At 34.4% G+C, this 16,896-nt stretch overlaps 1 protein-coding gene across 9 annotated transcripts in view; it reads left to right on the top strand.

The window, feature by feature from the left end:
• LOC128234262 (mucin-5AC-like) overlaps window positions 1–16,896 on the top strand; it is a 141,779-nt gene that overhangs the window by 22,463 nt on the left and 102,420 nt on the right. For all 9 annotated transcript variants that reach the window (XM_052948383.1, XM_052948387.1, XM_052948389.1 and 6 more), the window contains exon 3: window positions 2,203–2,535. In XM_052948383.1, coding sequence (XP_052804343.1) covers window positions 2,203–2,535 — 333 coding nt within the window. The remainder of the gene's footprint in view (window positions 1–2,202; window positions 2,536–16,896) is intronic.

Consider the following 16,896-nt stretch of genomic DNA (forward strand, 5'->3'; position numbering starts at 1 on the left):
TAAGGTAGGTAGGGAAATTTATTAATAATTTCTATACTCTTCATTCAATTGACAAAATACTTCACACAATTGTTCAGGGCCATCACACAATAAGGTTACATAACTCCATATTATCCTTAATACAAGTTATGGCCCCTGATTATTATTATTTTTTATTTTTTTTCTTCTGACAATGCACATTATTATATTCTTAACCAGATTTTCACAAAGGGAAAACAAGAATGACTTGTGTCATTGTTTGGCGGGCTTGTGGGAGGGCAGAGCCAAAGTCATCTTATGTATCAAATAATTTAGGTAGGTTTGACATCCAGTGACAAAACTTGGTATATAGGAAGAGTTCATGGGGACCTTTCATGGGATTGTGTTTGAGGCCCATAGGGTCAAGGTCAAAGCTACTACAGTAAAACTGCGGTCGTTCGAACAAGCGTTCGTTCGAGAACCAGCAGTCCCTCGAAGTTGGAGCTTGGTCCTGAACTTTTTTCCTTCTATTTTCATATAAAATATACAACGCTGCATCGGAACCTAAATATGTCAAGGAGTTGAGCAATATAGTCGGTCCCAAGTACACTAATCATACACAAAACCTTATAGCTCCCTCGAGGTCATAATTTCACACTTTAAGGAACGCCTGTTCCAAAATAAACAAACAATTGCTTGGTGTTAAAATTTTCCCAAGTTGTAAAAATTGCAATGACAGTTGCAAGGCATTTTGATAAGGTGTGAAAAACCTTAAATCACTGTTTATGCATGACAGCTATAAGTTGATAAGGGCATTTGAACATATGAGTGATTTCCACAATGCAACACATAATTGGTGTCTTAGTAAACTGTCGGTTTGACAACGCCAAACTTAAAATACACTGAAAGTTATTTCATAACAGACTGGAAAATTGAAATTCGGGTCATATCGAAACGTCGGATCGCTCAAGGTTTTGGCTTGGTCCCCGGTGTCCTCGAGCGATCGCAGTTTTACTGTATTAATAGAAAAATGGTTGGTATTAAATTACTTTAGTAAGGGTTGACATATTGTGAGCAAACTTGGTATATATAAAGAGTTTATAGAGACCTTTCATAAAATTGTGTCTTGGGCCCCTGAGAGTTATGGTCACTGTTTACATTTTGAATTGATTTTTACAGTTTTTGACAGGCACATACATGATTATTGTATTTACTTCTATGTCAAAGCCGTGTAGTCGAGCACACTGTCTTACGACAGCTCTTGTTTGCGCTGTAATCAAATTCATCCTTGTCAATTTACGATGTGCACCAGCGACGTTTTATTGACAAATACAACCCACAAATTTCTGTCTCCTTATTTTAATCAAAGTTGCGCATTCATTCCACAAATCACGAATAACATGCTAGATCTACAAACATTTCACAATATAAACGCCTAAAGTTCTCGATGGTTTGATTCAAATAACAAACATAAACATTGGAATGTATTTGTAGTCAAACATTTCTATTGCTGAAGAAATCGCAAGAATTCAAAATCAAAGGTTTATGACATTGACCGAACGTTCACTTTTGATGGGACGTTGTTATGGTTATGGGTACCAGTGTTCTGTTTCCTGCGTATTTTTGACTGGTTTAAAAGGTTTTGTAGTAAAAAGATAATGAATGACAATTGGTACACCAGTTGGTTCTGAGATATGGGTTATCAAACACTGATTTTAATTTCTTCTTTACATTGGAGCAATAACTAGTCGGCGGAAGAAATAAAAATAAAACTATGAAATTATATTTATAGTTATTTATTATACCTTTTCTACTTGGTGGGGGTCAGCTATATAGCAGTCACCTTGTCCTGTCTTTCTGTTCATCCTTCCTTGGAGATCCGGATAACAACGCTTTTCTCCATAACTCTTTAAAAGGTATTGACTTTAAACTTCATATTGACAGTGTTGAGGAGAAATCCTGTGCAAAAGAAACATAAAATGTATGGAACTTTTTTAGTTATTTTTTGTTCATTGGATTCTCATGAAACATGGTGAGAATGTTTGTGAATGGGTTTTAAGTGTCCTTTAATAATTTTTTGCCACATTAGTCCAATTCAGCCAATAGAAGGGTACATAGATGAGCGATATAGGCCATGGCGATCATGTTCAAATCAAATTTCATTGAACACTGAACTACGTTTGCATTGCTTAGCAGTTAGTTATTGATTGTCTCACTATATATGTATTTTGACTTTAATTTTAGGGGATGTAAACCTGACAGCATCTGGCAACTTCTCAGGCAGTATATATGTAGTACAGACTGGAAGCTCGGTGACATTGACCTGCAGTAACAGCGATAAAGCTACCTCCGTCACAATCGCAGATAAGGATGGAACTGTACTTGGTTCATGCAGTGTGTTTATGGGAGTCTTTACGTGTACCCCACCTACATCATATACTGTAGATGCATCTGATGCATCAGTCAATTACTTTAGATATGTCCTCAGTAGCTTCCAGATAAGCCATTGTGGAACCTACAAGTGTGCATTGGGAACAGATTCTTCAGTGTCTTCTTCAGTAACTGTTGAGCATGAAGGTAAGATAAAAATAAATATTTTGCTCAAATTGTGACCATCAAGGGCCTTATTCCAGTTAATTCTTAATTAAAATTATTTCTATTAACCCTTCAAAGTTCTTTTTGGCTTTGGGGCATTGGGTGCTGATTTCACAAGTTCTGCGACAAGCAATGACCGAAAATTCTAGTGGACCATTTAGCACTTGAATTGCCGAACTTCATATAAAGTTTATAAGCATTCAATGTCAACAAATTCAACAAATTTATGGAAAAAAAGTTTCTTCCACCATTTTCCTGTCTTAGGCTATTATAATACTGTAGCATTTGGTCAGACAAATCCATTCCGCCCATATTCTTGCAGTAATCGACTATTGGAGTAGGCTTGAAGATTGGGTCCCCAGTTGTTCGGTTTCGTTTGTCTAACACGGATTGTGTTGCATTGTGACATGTAGAAAGCATATGAACATCTCTTTTCTGGTGATATTTCAGAGCCAGAACATTAGATTTTCTTCTGAAAACAGTTTCATTTGGCTGTAGCTTCACAGATGGAAAAGCTTTGGGCATTCCTTGTCTGTTTACACGAACTGTGCCGCAAATGTAAGTGTCGTGCGCATCAAGTTCCTCGGCAAGTGTAGGGCTATTATAGTAATTATCAACATATATAATGCGTCCTTTGTCCAAGAGTCCACGCCGAGCTAACAATCCTACAACAAGTTAAGTGGTCTGTCCATAGTCTGGATTTGTATCTACAAGTTCTGAATACAAAGCAGCACCCCGAGTACCATCATAAACGTCAAAACAAATACAGAATCCGCTTGAACTTTCACACACCTGATATATCTTTATTCCAAATTTATTTGGCTTTAGTGGATTGTAAACTTTGAAAACCACTCTTCCCTTGAAAGGACATGTTGCTTCATCCATGGAGAGTTTTTGTTCAGGATCATAGACTTGAAATGTTTCTTGACACATACTGAGGAATGGACGTATCTTATACAGCCTATCTGTGCTTTCAACGTCGTTGTCCACCAAATGCAAATTACCTAGAATAAGTAAAAATTGATCTTTTGTCATGTTCTTGCCAAAAAATGGTGTAGAAAGTGTTTCATCTTTTGACCAGTAATCGACTATGTCGGGTTTTTCCGTTAAACCCATAGCAAGAACCAACGCGATGAAACCTTTAATCTCGTCAATATTCACAGGTTCCCATTTTCTTTGTCTAGAAAATTGGCTCAACACATTTAGTGACTGCCTATCTGCATAAGAATTTGTCTCATTAACTAATGTATCCCACATTTCATCAGTAAAAAGTAAATTAAAGAAGTCCAATGCGGTGGAATTTTCAGGTAATTCTATGTTTAATCCGGTGTTCCCAACGAAGGGTGAATTGAGCGGGGGCGAATCCTCCCTAATCCATCCATTTTGTACATCAATCGCTGGTTCTAAGTACGTTTCGGCCTGGGTAATTGAAATTGTCGTTCTAGCATTAAATAGATCGTTCAATTCGAATCCTTCGAAGTCTCTATCGGATGAAGAATCCGTCAAAATAGCTCTTAATTCGGCCTCGTCGTCCGACTCGATGGGCGCTGCCATTTTGGATTTTGCGCAGTGAATTGTGGTTTCATTCTTCAGTCTATAAATAGTAAATTACGGCCTAAAAATATGATTTTTTTTTACTAATTTGCTATTTTTAGATGGGGTTACACTTCTACAATCCAATGAAATATCAGTTTGGTGTCATAAAGCATTCAAGGTAGTCACGTGGACGCTATTTTTAAACCGGGTCAAAAACTGTAAATGTACGCGATTAGCAGTTGGCTGATTGACTGAACATAACGTCAATGTACGCAATTAGCAAGAGAAGGGTTAACTGAAACATTTTATGGAATTTTGCTTCATCTGCCTTTATAAAAAAAGACCATTTTCTTCTTTATTTTTTATAGTTTTTGTGTTAAAACATTACTACCGGTACTTATCTTTATATTCAACTCCTTTTGTTTTTAGCTCACCTGAGCACAAAGTGCTCAAGGTGAGCTATTGTGATTGGTCTATGTCCGGCGTCTGTCGACCGTCGTTCGGCATCAACAATTGGTGATAATCATCTTCTTCTCTTAAACTGCTTGGACAATTTTAATGAAACTTCATAGGAAAGATCCTTGATTGGTGCTTATTCAAAAATGTTCAAAGAAATGAATTCCATGCAGAACTCTGGTTGCCATGGCAACCTAATGGAAAATGTCAACAATTGGTTATAATCATCTTCTCCTAAACCACTTGGACAATTTTGATGAAACTTCATAGGAATGATCCTTAGTTGGTGCTTTATCAAAATTGTTCAAAGAAATGTATTCCATACAGAACTCTGGTTGCCATGGCATCCTAAAGGAAAATGTCAACAATTGATTATTATCATCATCTTCTCCTAAACCCCTTGGACAATTTTAATGAAACTTCATCGGAATGATCCTTGGGTTGGTGCTTTATCAAAATTGTTCAAAAAAAATGTATTCCATACAGAACTTTGGTTGCCATGGCATCCTAAAGGAAAATGTCAACAATTGATTATTATCATCATCTTCTCCTAAACCCCTTGGACAATTTTAATGAAACTTCATCGGAATGATCCTTGGGTTGGTGCTTTTTCAAAATTGTTCAAAGAAATTAATTCCAAGCAGAACTCTGGTTGCCATGGCAACCTAAAGGAAAAGCATCAACAATTGGTTATAATCATCATCATCTACTAAACCCCTTGGACAATTTTGATGAAACTTCATAGGAATGATCATTGGTTGGTGCTTTTTCAAAATTGTTCAAAGAAATTAATTCCATGCAGAACTCTGGTTGCCATGGCAACCTAAAGGAAAAATTACAAAACTTTTTTTGGCAAATACTATGAAGTCTAATGCAATATTTGGTTTGTAACATTGTTGATTGGTTATCTACCCTGTTTATTCAAATTATGCCCCTGGAGAAAAATTGGCCTTACCCTGTGAGTTATTATAAATACATTTGGTTAAAACTGATAAAGTTTACTCTTAAGCAAGGGCAGCAAGTCCTGCTATATGGTCTCCCTTTTTGTTGGAGATTCATTACTTTCTATTTTGAGTAACAAGGGAATAGATTTTAAATTTTATAAATTTGAGGGTGAGCTTTTAGGATTGATGATTGTCCGTCGTCTGTCGTCCGTCCACACTTAGTTTGTTACACTCTTGGGGTCACATTTTTGCCTCAATTGTCACGAAATTTGGTCAGGATGTTTGTCTCAGTAATTACTTGGTCTGAATATGTGTCATCTGGGGTTAAAAACTAGGTCACAGCGCCCAATTATTGAAATACCTTGTTAACACTCTAGAGGTAACATTTGCAGCCCAAATATCCTGGACATTTGTCAGAAAGATTGTTTGAATGATTTCTAGCTCAAGTTCTAATATGGGTCATCTGGGGTCAAAAACTAGGTCACATAATCCAAATATGGAAAAACCTTGTTAACACGCTAGAGGTAGCTTTTCCAGCCCAAATATCCTGGAAATTTGTCAGAAATGTTGATTCAATGATTTCTAACTTCAGTTCAAATATGGGTCATCTGGGGTCAAAAACTAGGTCACAGAGCCCAATTATTGAAAAACCTTGTTAACACTCTAGAGGTAACATTTTCAGCACAAATATCCTGGAAATTTGTCAGAATAGTTGTTTTGATGTTTTCTAGCTCAAGTTCAAAAATCTGGGGTCAAAAACTAGGTTACAGAGCCCAATATGGAAAAACCTTGTTAACACACGCGCGACAACATTTTCAGAGCCCAAATATGGAAATACCTTGTAAACACTCGCGAGGTAACATTTTCAGCCCAAATATCCTGGAAATTTGTCAGAAAAGTTGTTTTGATAATTTTTAAGTCAAGTTTGATTATGGGTCATCTAGGGTTAAAAACTAGGTCACAGAGCCAGGGATGATAAAATTCCGGATTAATCCGGAATTCCGGATTTAAGGCCTCACGAATCGATTTTGAGATATATGTAAATCCGTTGAGTTTTTTCTAGGGAGGGAGGGGAACAGGGGGCGATTCGACCCCAGTTCGAACAATATGGGTACGAAAGGTGAGTTTTCCGGAAGTTTAAAGCCGGAAATTAACGAACCTATTTACGTCTTGGCAATCGAGCTATATGATTGGTTAAGATAGCATCGGGTGATTACGGAAATTACCGATCGGACTATAAGACAGTATCCGGATATGACAGACGACGAAGACGAATAAACGAGTATTGGAAAAAACACGACTACCACCAACTTCTAAAAACATCGATTCGTCGATTTAAAGGTATATTTGCTATTTATTTTTAAGAGAAATTCCCGAAACGTTTCTTTTAAAGTTAATAAAATGTGTTAAAACTGAGAATGGCTTTTGCGCGTGTAGCAATATTTCGGACATCCCGATTCGGATTGTGTTATGATAAACGATTTTTATTTTACAAATTTTATTTGGCCGATTGAAATTTACGCTGCAAACCGTTTCTTTATTGTTCTCATAATGTTTGAAGCATTGTTCTCAATAAGAAGTGGCTGTTGACCATAATGGAAGGTTCAAATGAAAATTGGGTTGGTTAAAATAAAAAAAAAATGAATTAATATTTTGTAGTAGTAATATATATTAAGTAGGAGCAGTCAGTTTATTTTCTATTTGAGACAGTTCAACAAAACTTCTTGAGGACCCAGTTTGAGTGAGATTTAATTTCTATTGTTGTATCTCCAGGTATGTTGATGGTTCCAAAAGTCAGGGATGAACAGACACCAGTTGTTCCTGTCAATGACCGCCATGATACTTGGATTTATGGCTGAACATGACCTTCCATACTCCCTGGCACCACATGTAGTGAGTCTTACCTAAGACACTTGCCATAGATACAAAAGCTCTCAGCGAAATTAAAACTTCAAAGGTGTTCAGAATCATATAAGATGACTTACGGAGTGGCAAGCCATTTCAATGATGAACTCGTGGAGGAGTTACATGAAACTCGGTTTTATTTGAATTTAGACAAGTCAACAAACACACACAATGAGAAAACTGTTGCAGCTATTTTTCTGCTATAGAGAAAGAAATAGTGTTAAGACATTTGTCCTCCTTAAAAATCACAAGGGCTGATTCTGAATCAATTTTCAAGGAATTTGAAAGTCTGTTTTGAGAGACTTAAACTGCTGTGGGACAATCTAGTTTGTCTACTGGACACCTGTAACACCATGAGGGGAAAAAATCTGGCTTGGAAACCAGAATACGTCAACTTGTGCCTCATAGACATTGATGGTGACACAGTCCACCATGTCCACAACGGTTACCCTGCCAAAGCATTTACAGTCCCATTTGGATATTACTTGGAATAATATATATAATAATTAATAATATTATATTCTCATAAAATGTGCAGATAATGGAATAAATACTCTTATGATATATAAAAATTGAATAAATAACACTTTTACAATAAACATTTGCAAGCTTGATAATTGATATGCTGTTCATTATTATTTATCAAACATCCCACAGTGTAGACTATTCATACACAGGCATTTGATCATAGCCAGTTGAGTTTTATGGGAAGTGGACAACTGAACCAAAATGTCAGGTACATGTCTTATGCCTGTGACTTCAGGTAAAAAAGTAAATTTAACTTTGTTTAAAAACAAAGGTGTTAAACTTCACTGCTAAGATTCCTGATAATTGTTCTGATTGCGGATGTCTCCTGTTGAACATAATTATATCTACCAAACCGAAAGGTGTACTCCTTGAACACTATTCTAAGGCAAAAAAGGGTATTAGAAACCCTGAAATACTGGACCCATCAGGGGCCTTAAGCGGCCCCCTGAACCCCACGCAGATATTTTCAGGATTGGCACTTTGGCTCTGTTATCATCCCTGCAGAGCCCAATTATTGATATACCTTGTTAACACTCTAGAGGTAATATTTGCAGCCCAAATATCCTGGAAATGTCAGAAAACTTGTTGTGATGATTTTTACCTCAAACTTGAATATTGGTCATCTGGGGTCAAAACCTAGGTCACAGAGCCCAAATATGGAAATACCTTGTTAACACTCGCTAGGTAACATTTCAGCCCAAATATCATTGAAATTTATCAGAAAAGTTGTTTTGATGATTTGTAGCGTTAGTCTGATTATGGGTCATCTAGGGTTAAAAACTAGGTCACAGAGCCCAATTATTGAAAAACCTTGTTAACACTCTGGAGGTAACATTTTCAGCCCAAATATCCTGGAAATTTGTCAGAAAGTTTTTTTTTGATGATTTCTAGCTCAAGTTCGAATATGGGTCATAAGAGGTCAAAAACTAGGTCACAGAGTCCAAATATGGAAAAACCTTGTTAACACTCTCGAGGCAATATTTTCAGCCCAAATATTTTGGAAATTTGTCAGAAAGGTTGTTTTGATGATTTCTAGCTCCAGTTCGAATATGGGTCATCTGGGGTCAAAAACTAGGTCACAGAGCCCAAATATGGAAATACCTTGTTAACACTCTCGAGGTTACAATTTCATACATCAGAGAAGCAAAATCCCTGTTATTGCCCTTTAATTATAAACAAATTTGTAGCACAAAGTTTTACTGAGGTGAGCGATATAGGACCATCTTGGCCCTCTTGTTTAGGTTTATAGATTCAAATAATTATTATACACTTTATTCTTTAGAAGAAATTTCATTTTTTCTTTATACAGTAGAAACTCACTAAACCGGAACTCCACAAAACCGGAATCCTCGGGATAATGGACTTTTTCCAGAGTCCTGGTTTTCCCCTTCTACTTTCTATGTAAAAAAATCCCTACAAAACTGGAATTCCGGACAAAAAATCGAGAAAATTTGTTAGTTGTCAACGTAATTTTACCTCACAAAACCGGACATATATTTGTTTAAACATGTCAAAATGATTTTGTGTATTCGGAATTCGCGAATCGCGTGTCACTTTGTTTTGACAGCCGGTGCGTCGTTAAATATTGCACCTGTGATAATTGATTATGATGATTGCGATGTGGATTGACTGCCGCACGATAATCAAACTTGTGAAATGAAAATTGATTGAAACATTAATTTGTTTATTGCAGAAAATAAAGAACTAGAAACGGTTATTAAGTGATCATTTTGGAGGGTTGTTTTATCTAAAGACTTTAATGATTGAATCAATTTAGAGCAGTGCGTTAATTAAACTATCAAACATACTTAACAAGTAATGAATTACAAATAATCGAATAATTTGTTTGTTTGTTACTCAAATCAAGAACTTTGATTGGTGATGAAGTGGTCATTTTCGCAGGTTGTTTTATTTCAAGACTTGGAAAAAAAGATGATTATAAAAACGCAGAAATGTTTAATTTTGTTTATCACTTTTGCATGTGCTTTAATCATGTCTCAACCTCTGTCTAAACATCGAAGAATTGAACTGTCCCTATTGTTTTCATTTTATTCAAGTTTTCAACTACCCTCTAAAGGTTAACTCAGTTAATATTTTGAGTAAACAAACGCCGTACATCAAATCCTCACTAAACCGGAATCCTCAATAAACCGGAAATTTTGCCCAGTCCGGACCATGTCCGGTTTAGTGAGTTTCTACTGTAATAAATTTAATAATCAGACTTTTCCATTGAACTTCATGTAGATTATTGTTCATGCAGATGCTACATTCTTATCTTCTGTGTGGATAGTGTTATTCACTTATAACTTATATAAAAAAAAATAAAATATTATTAACATTAGAAGAAAGGTGATGTTGTCCTAGAGGGTAAAGGTGATAATATTAGTTGAAGGTGCTCAATGTGTTCTGGTATTTGATTTTAGAGCTTAAGGAAGTTTATTGATTTTATTAGATGGTGCACTGTTTGTTGTTTGTGTATCTATACTAAAAGTTTTTTCAGTGTGCAAGCAATATAACATAGTTTTGTCAGTGTTATGGCAATTGAACAAAGTCCTGTCAGTGTGCAGGCAACTGAAAAAAGTCCTGTCAGTGTGCAGGTATCTGTACCAAGTGCTGTCAGTGTGCAGTCAATTATCAAGTCCTGTCAGTGTGGCAGGCAGGCAACTGAACAAAGTCTTGTCAGAGTGCAGGTTACAATCAAATTCTGTCGTTGTGCAGTCAATCATCAAGTCCTGTCAGTGTAGGCAACTTAACAAAATCCTGTCATTGTGGAGTCAATCACCAAGTCCTGTCAGTGTGCAGGAAACTGTGACAAGTCCTGTCAGTGATTATCCAGACAACATGTTTGACCAGTATGTTTTTATGCCCCTGAAGGTGGGCATATTAAAATTGCACCGTCCCTCTGTCCGTCCATCCGACTGTCCATCCGTCCGTCCGTGTGTCTGGCTCAATAACTTGTGTCCCTGCTGTAACTTTCTCTTGTATGGGCATAATTTAAAATGGCTTAATTGCCACATGTGTTTGACATATCAAGACGACGTGTCTTGTGCAAGACCTGTGCCCTTACCTCTAAGTTGAAGGTCACCTTTAGTGTTTATTCACAATGGAATGCTGCATATAAGTACATGGAGTAGAGGCTGTCATTTCTGGGCTGTAACTTTCATTTGTATGGACAGCTTGCCACATGTATTTGACATACCAAGACAACGTGTCGTGTGCAAGACCCATGTCCCTACCTCTAAGGTGAAAGATACACTAAGTGTTTATTCACAATGGAATGCTGAATATGAGGACATAAGAGTGTAGGCTTGGGTGGTATTTTTTTTAAAATTCAGAGGCAATTTAAAATAACTTGCCATATGTATTTGAGGCAAAGGGAAGAAGTTTTGCAACAGTTGTATCTGGTCTTTTTTGCACCTTGATAATACTTTTGAACTTAATTGACACTATTATGAACTGAAATTAAGTTGATTAAAGTAATTTTATGCTCTTTTTAAATACTTATATAAGTAAAAAAAAGTGTCTACATTTTAATATTTTGCATAAATGAAAATATTTTTTTTGTACAAGTCTGTTGTTTTCATATCATGTGTTCTGTTTAACATGTCTCTTTGTAATACACTATCATAAACGATAATTCGCAAACACTTTGTGCTTGAAAGATCAAATGCTTTAAATGTTTACTGCATCTATTCTAATTGTTTCCAACTATAACATTCTTGGTCAAACTCATGCTACACACAAAAAAATACTTACGGTATTTCTTAACACTTGTGCTTGCGTCAATTACTAAAATACATATAAAAAAGTCAAACCTTTAAGGAAAAATACTACTACAAGAACCAAACAAATTTATTACACATCATATTACAGTGTTAGTATTATGCCCCACATTTTTGCTACATAAATTAAATATAAATTTATGTAAAATTGAAAATTGGAATTACAAATATTTATTTTTATGTGGATAATATGTGTATGTTGTTAAATAACTCAGAATTACTTATTTAGATATAGTTTAAGAATAACTATTATGACTAAAAACTCCTTTTCGAACTTTGCATGTCTATACATCATGTAAACATATTAATGCCTGCAGCCTGTATAATATTTTTGGCAGTTAATAAATATCTTTTTAGATTCTTAACTTGTTTTTAAGTTTAATAATTTGGCCACCTTAGGCTAAGTGGTTTCCTTTAATTACATTAATTGATGTCAACCTATCATATATTTTTATTCAAAACAGTAGCACAATCCCTCAGGCTTAACTCAGCTTCAATTTTAGAATTTTTGTAGTGACAAGTTAATGATTTAATGATGCTTAACAAATCTGAGATCTGTATCATATTGTTAAAAACTTAGTATTTAAGATGAAGCCTGTGTCCTGAAAATCATAAAGGACTTGATTTTTAAACAAGCTCATCTTCATTATTCAGGTATGTCATTATTTTTATATATTACTTTTTGTGTTTAACTCATTTTATTTTATCAAAGTACTTTTAAATATAATAGTTTTAATATTTTGTGAATTTATTGTTAAAACATTTAGAAGTTATATTCATATAATAAGAAGTTTGAATTATGTGGAAATTATGTTATTCAATTATTTGTCTTAAAATATGAACTCACTTAGAAATGTACAGATCTTATTTCTGTTTGCAAGTACCGTATTATATCATGTATAGGACGCTAGCATAGATAGGACGCAGGCAAAAAAATAGTTGAAAAAAACGGGTAAAAACCCTTAATACATAAGATAGGACGCAGCGAAAAAATGTCAAAATCGGAGCCGAAAAATTGAGGTTGGTAAAGTATTTATAACATATATTGAAGTAAAAAAAAATGTATATAAGGCATATTTCGATAACTGTCTTGTGTATTTCGATAATTATCGTCGTATTTCGGTAATTTAGTGTACACAACAATGATATAAGTCTTGACATTTTGAGAATATTCACGCATATTATAAGACTTGTACAAATGCTGTAATAGTCCTGAAACGCCTTCTGACTAACAGTCAACGTTGCAATAGTTCCACATGCCTTTTGAATGACAGTCAACCGTTGCAACCGTTGCATTAGTTCCGACATGCGTTCTGAATGACAGTCAACCGTTGCAACCGTTGCAAAACTGTGTATTGTCAAAACTGATGATTGTTTTGATAAGGCTTGTCGCTGCGCGGATTAAAGCATGTCAGGCATAATTAATGCGTGTCGGTAATTATCCTTGCCAGCGGAAGGCACGACGGGTAAAGTGCGAACAAACAACCATACGGTATTAACATCTCAATAGTTCGTTCTATGGATGTTTTTCTAATGACAGACAGCGGGTGTTTTTCACACCTTCGCACATTTGAAAAAGATTTGATAGTGACAATAATGCTACTTTGCGTTATGCACATTCTTTTATTATTTTTTAAAAACAGTAAGATACAACAAAATGTTTTGTAAAATATCGAAACATTAAAATCATGAACAACGATTAATTGATATTTACCTCCTTTCCCGATTTTCCGTTGCCGTTATAACTCAAACCAGTTAAAGTGCTGACTCACATCGAGTTTTTGTGAGTAGCGTCCCTTTTGTAAAAAAGTAAACACTCATGTTTGTTTTCAATTTATTTCTCAATAAATCATTTTAAAGTAAACATTTCTGCGTGTGTTAACTTGCGTGATTTTACCAATTTTGTCACTTGTTCTCTTCGGTGACGCAGTACAGATACTTACTTTTACCGCGTTCTTCCCCGGTCCGATATTTTCGACCTGAAATGGACTTGGAAAAAAACAGATGCAATTCTAATAGCATAGAAAGGACGCAGGCCCTTTTTAAGACAAGAATTGGAGGTAAAAAAGTGCGTCCTATGCATGATATAATACGGTATTTATAAAGTTCATTTTATTAAAGTTATTAAACAAACAATTATTAAATTAAACTAATTGTAATATGAAATGTTGTCAACCAGCTAACCTTTCACATGCATTTTTAAAAGCTTAAAAGCGAGTTGTATGCTAATTTCCCCAAATTAGTTTAAGTATTTGTAACATCTTTTTGTACTTTGTGTTTATTGATATATATATATATATATATATATATATATATATATATATATATATATATATATATATATATATATATATATATATATATATATGTATATATATATATATATATATATATGTGTTTGATTTCATAATAAAGGACTTGATTTTCAAACAAACTTCATCTTCATTATTCAGTCAGTGAAGCTCCCATTTTCGGGAACAATCTCCTCAACGACCCGACAACTCCTGCAACCTCCTATTTGGCACTCTCGACCAGCATAAAATTAGCACTAGAAAATATTACAGCTTTCAAAACAAGACTTTAAAACTAGAACATATTAAGGCTTTTAAACCATGACTAAATAATGTCTCTATTTAAACTATAATGCATCATATGACATTTAATATATGACTAGATATTAAAACTAACTCATTAAGTCATTTAAACATGACTAGATAATGTCTTATTCAGAACTAGAAAACAGCTTCCAAACATAACAACAAAATGTCACTAAAAAAATAAATAAGACATTCTATACAACAATTTTAACAATGTCACTGCTATTACTAAAATTAAGTGTTACACCTATGAACACATCAGTTTTTATTGTCTCTATTAAGACATCAAAACATCTCTTTGTGGTGCTATGCACTGTCATTTTTTGCACCCTTTTAAAGGTTTCTTAGCACCTCTGGTCTTTGTTCCCCTGCATGTTGCGCATATCGGACAAACAATGCCAAAGCATTCCTTTAAATCTCGCAATTCCTCAGTTTAAAGAACAGTAGAAGCAGATATCGTCAAAAATCTTTGACCTGAAAAAGCAAATATTTTTAATTGTAACCTTCATTAAATGGGTCTGTTATACAAGTTCGAACATAGCACTTATGGAGTAAACTAAGATGTCAGTGATATTGAATTACCAGGCTGCCACTAGAAGGATGCTTTGCCAACAATCAATTTTTATAATTCACGAGAATAAAGTGGGTACTGAGTGAGGCTTGTATTTAAGTAGATGATTTTCGGCTAGAAAAGTTGAATGTCCAACCTGCATAATAAGATGCCTCTATTTAAGTACTGCATGACAAGCCTTGCTTGACAATGATTTGGTAACTGCAAGTCCTTGCGTGGAGGAGCGGATCCCTGCATAATAATTAATATGTAGCTCTTCCTCAACTCCGGTGACCGATTGAGCCTCAGATGATATCAATTTTGCTGTACACAATCCTAATTTACTCCACTCCCAGCACATAATAAATGCCTTCCTAATCAAAATATATGTTTTATTAGGACCAAGAATAAAGTTTCTGCAAAATGCTGATGCTCAATTGTTGTTGATTTTTCAGTTAAACTACAGCTGTAAATATACATGCACACAAAGCCATGTCAATACCACTTTAAACATTATTATGCCCCAAGCTTGGGCTTATTAGGGTCATGCTTGCAAGAATGATGTGTTCGACTGTCTTGCCCCTCTCAGTTGAGAAAAATCTTTCAAAACAATTTCGTCTTATCCATCTCTGTCTGCTTCTCTGCAAGGACTTTTAACATCCTTTTGTAGCTGAGCATTAACATCTTCCACAACTTCAACAACTGATAAAGTAAATTTTTCTTTATGTATCAATGATGTCAAAGTGTTTTCGTTGATTAGAATCAATTGAAAATGTTTAATATCACATGTATTGTTGTTAACTTCAAATGCCGACATCTTGTTTTAAAGGCCTAGGTCGACGTAAATACAATGATTCCGATTGGCTTAAATCATATTTAACTGCAAAATCATATTTAACTGCAAACATCCAATTAAAATAGCCGTTATTAAGAACTCGTAATATTATAAAATAATACTCCACTTAAATTAAAAAAGAAAAAGAAAAAAAGAAAATGAACTTATTGAAAAAAATAAAAAAATTCAAGAAAATGCACGCTCAAATGATAACAGTGAAGATGAAGAAATAATGTTGCTTCATCAGGAATTAGATATTATTACAACAGAAAAAATTAATGGCATGATACTGAGGTCAAAAGCACAATATGTAGAACAGAATGAAAAAAATTGTAAATATTTTGCAAATCTTGAAAAACGTCACTATGAACAAAAAACGATTACAAAACTTAAAGCAAACCAAACCAATTTTTTTTTGAAATTTTACATCAGGCAATAATGACAAAGTGAAACCACAGTATGTGAGTGAAAATCTCCAAAAGGAAACTTTTACAACAAGTGATCAATTAATTTGTAGTAATTATCAAAGGCAAAGAAATATTACTCTTTTGGAAGGAAGAAATTAATAATATTTATTCTATTCTCTTATTGTCTGAAAGTCATCAAAGCTGATAGAATTAAGCACAATTTTTTTAAAGACTTTGGAGGAAGGTAAATTTAATTTAATTGTCTCGAAAACATATTTTTCCAATGACATATTTTGTTCTGCAAGTGCATTACAGTATGACATGACAGTGTATCATAAAAATATGATAAATCATGACATAAAATAATTCTGTATAATGAAAGAGTTTAGAGGTTTTCAAAGCAAACTATATGTGAATACATTTTTTCATACTTGCGTCTAAAAATACTTTAAAATTTCGCCAACTTAGACCTGCTAAAAAAATCCCCCTGAATACAACCAAAATCCCCCTGAATTTTCAGCCTTTTGAACAAATCCCCCTGAATGGTCTCCAGAAAATATGGCATGTATGAAATGCAATAATAAAATTTTATATTATAAAGAATGGCATAACAACGGAATAATATACCGCGAACACATTTTCGACTTTAGAGAAAAGAAATTCTACTCATATGATAACATGCAATTTCTTTACCAAATTCCTAATGGTGATTTTTTTAAATATTTACAACTGACTAAAATATACCACAATATATGAAGAATGATCTAAAATCTTTGAGTATAACAATTCCAGCAAAATATACG

This window comes from Mya arenaria, chromosome 5 (genome assembly GCF_026914265.1).
Source record: "Mya arenaria isolate MELC-2E11 chromosome 5, ASM2691426v1".
In the NCBI taxonomy this organism is placed as follows: Eukaryota; Metazoa; Mollusca; class Bivalvia; order Myida; family Myidae; genus Mya; species Mya arenaria.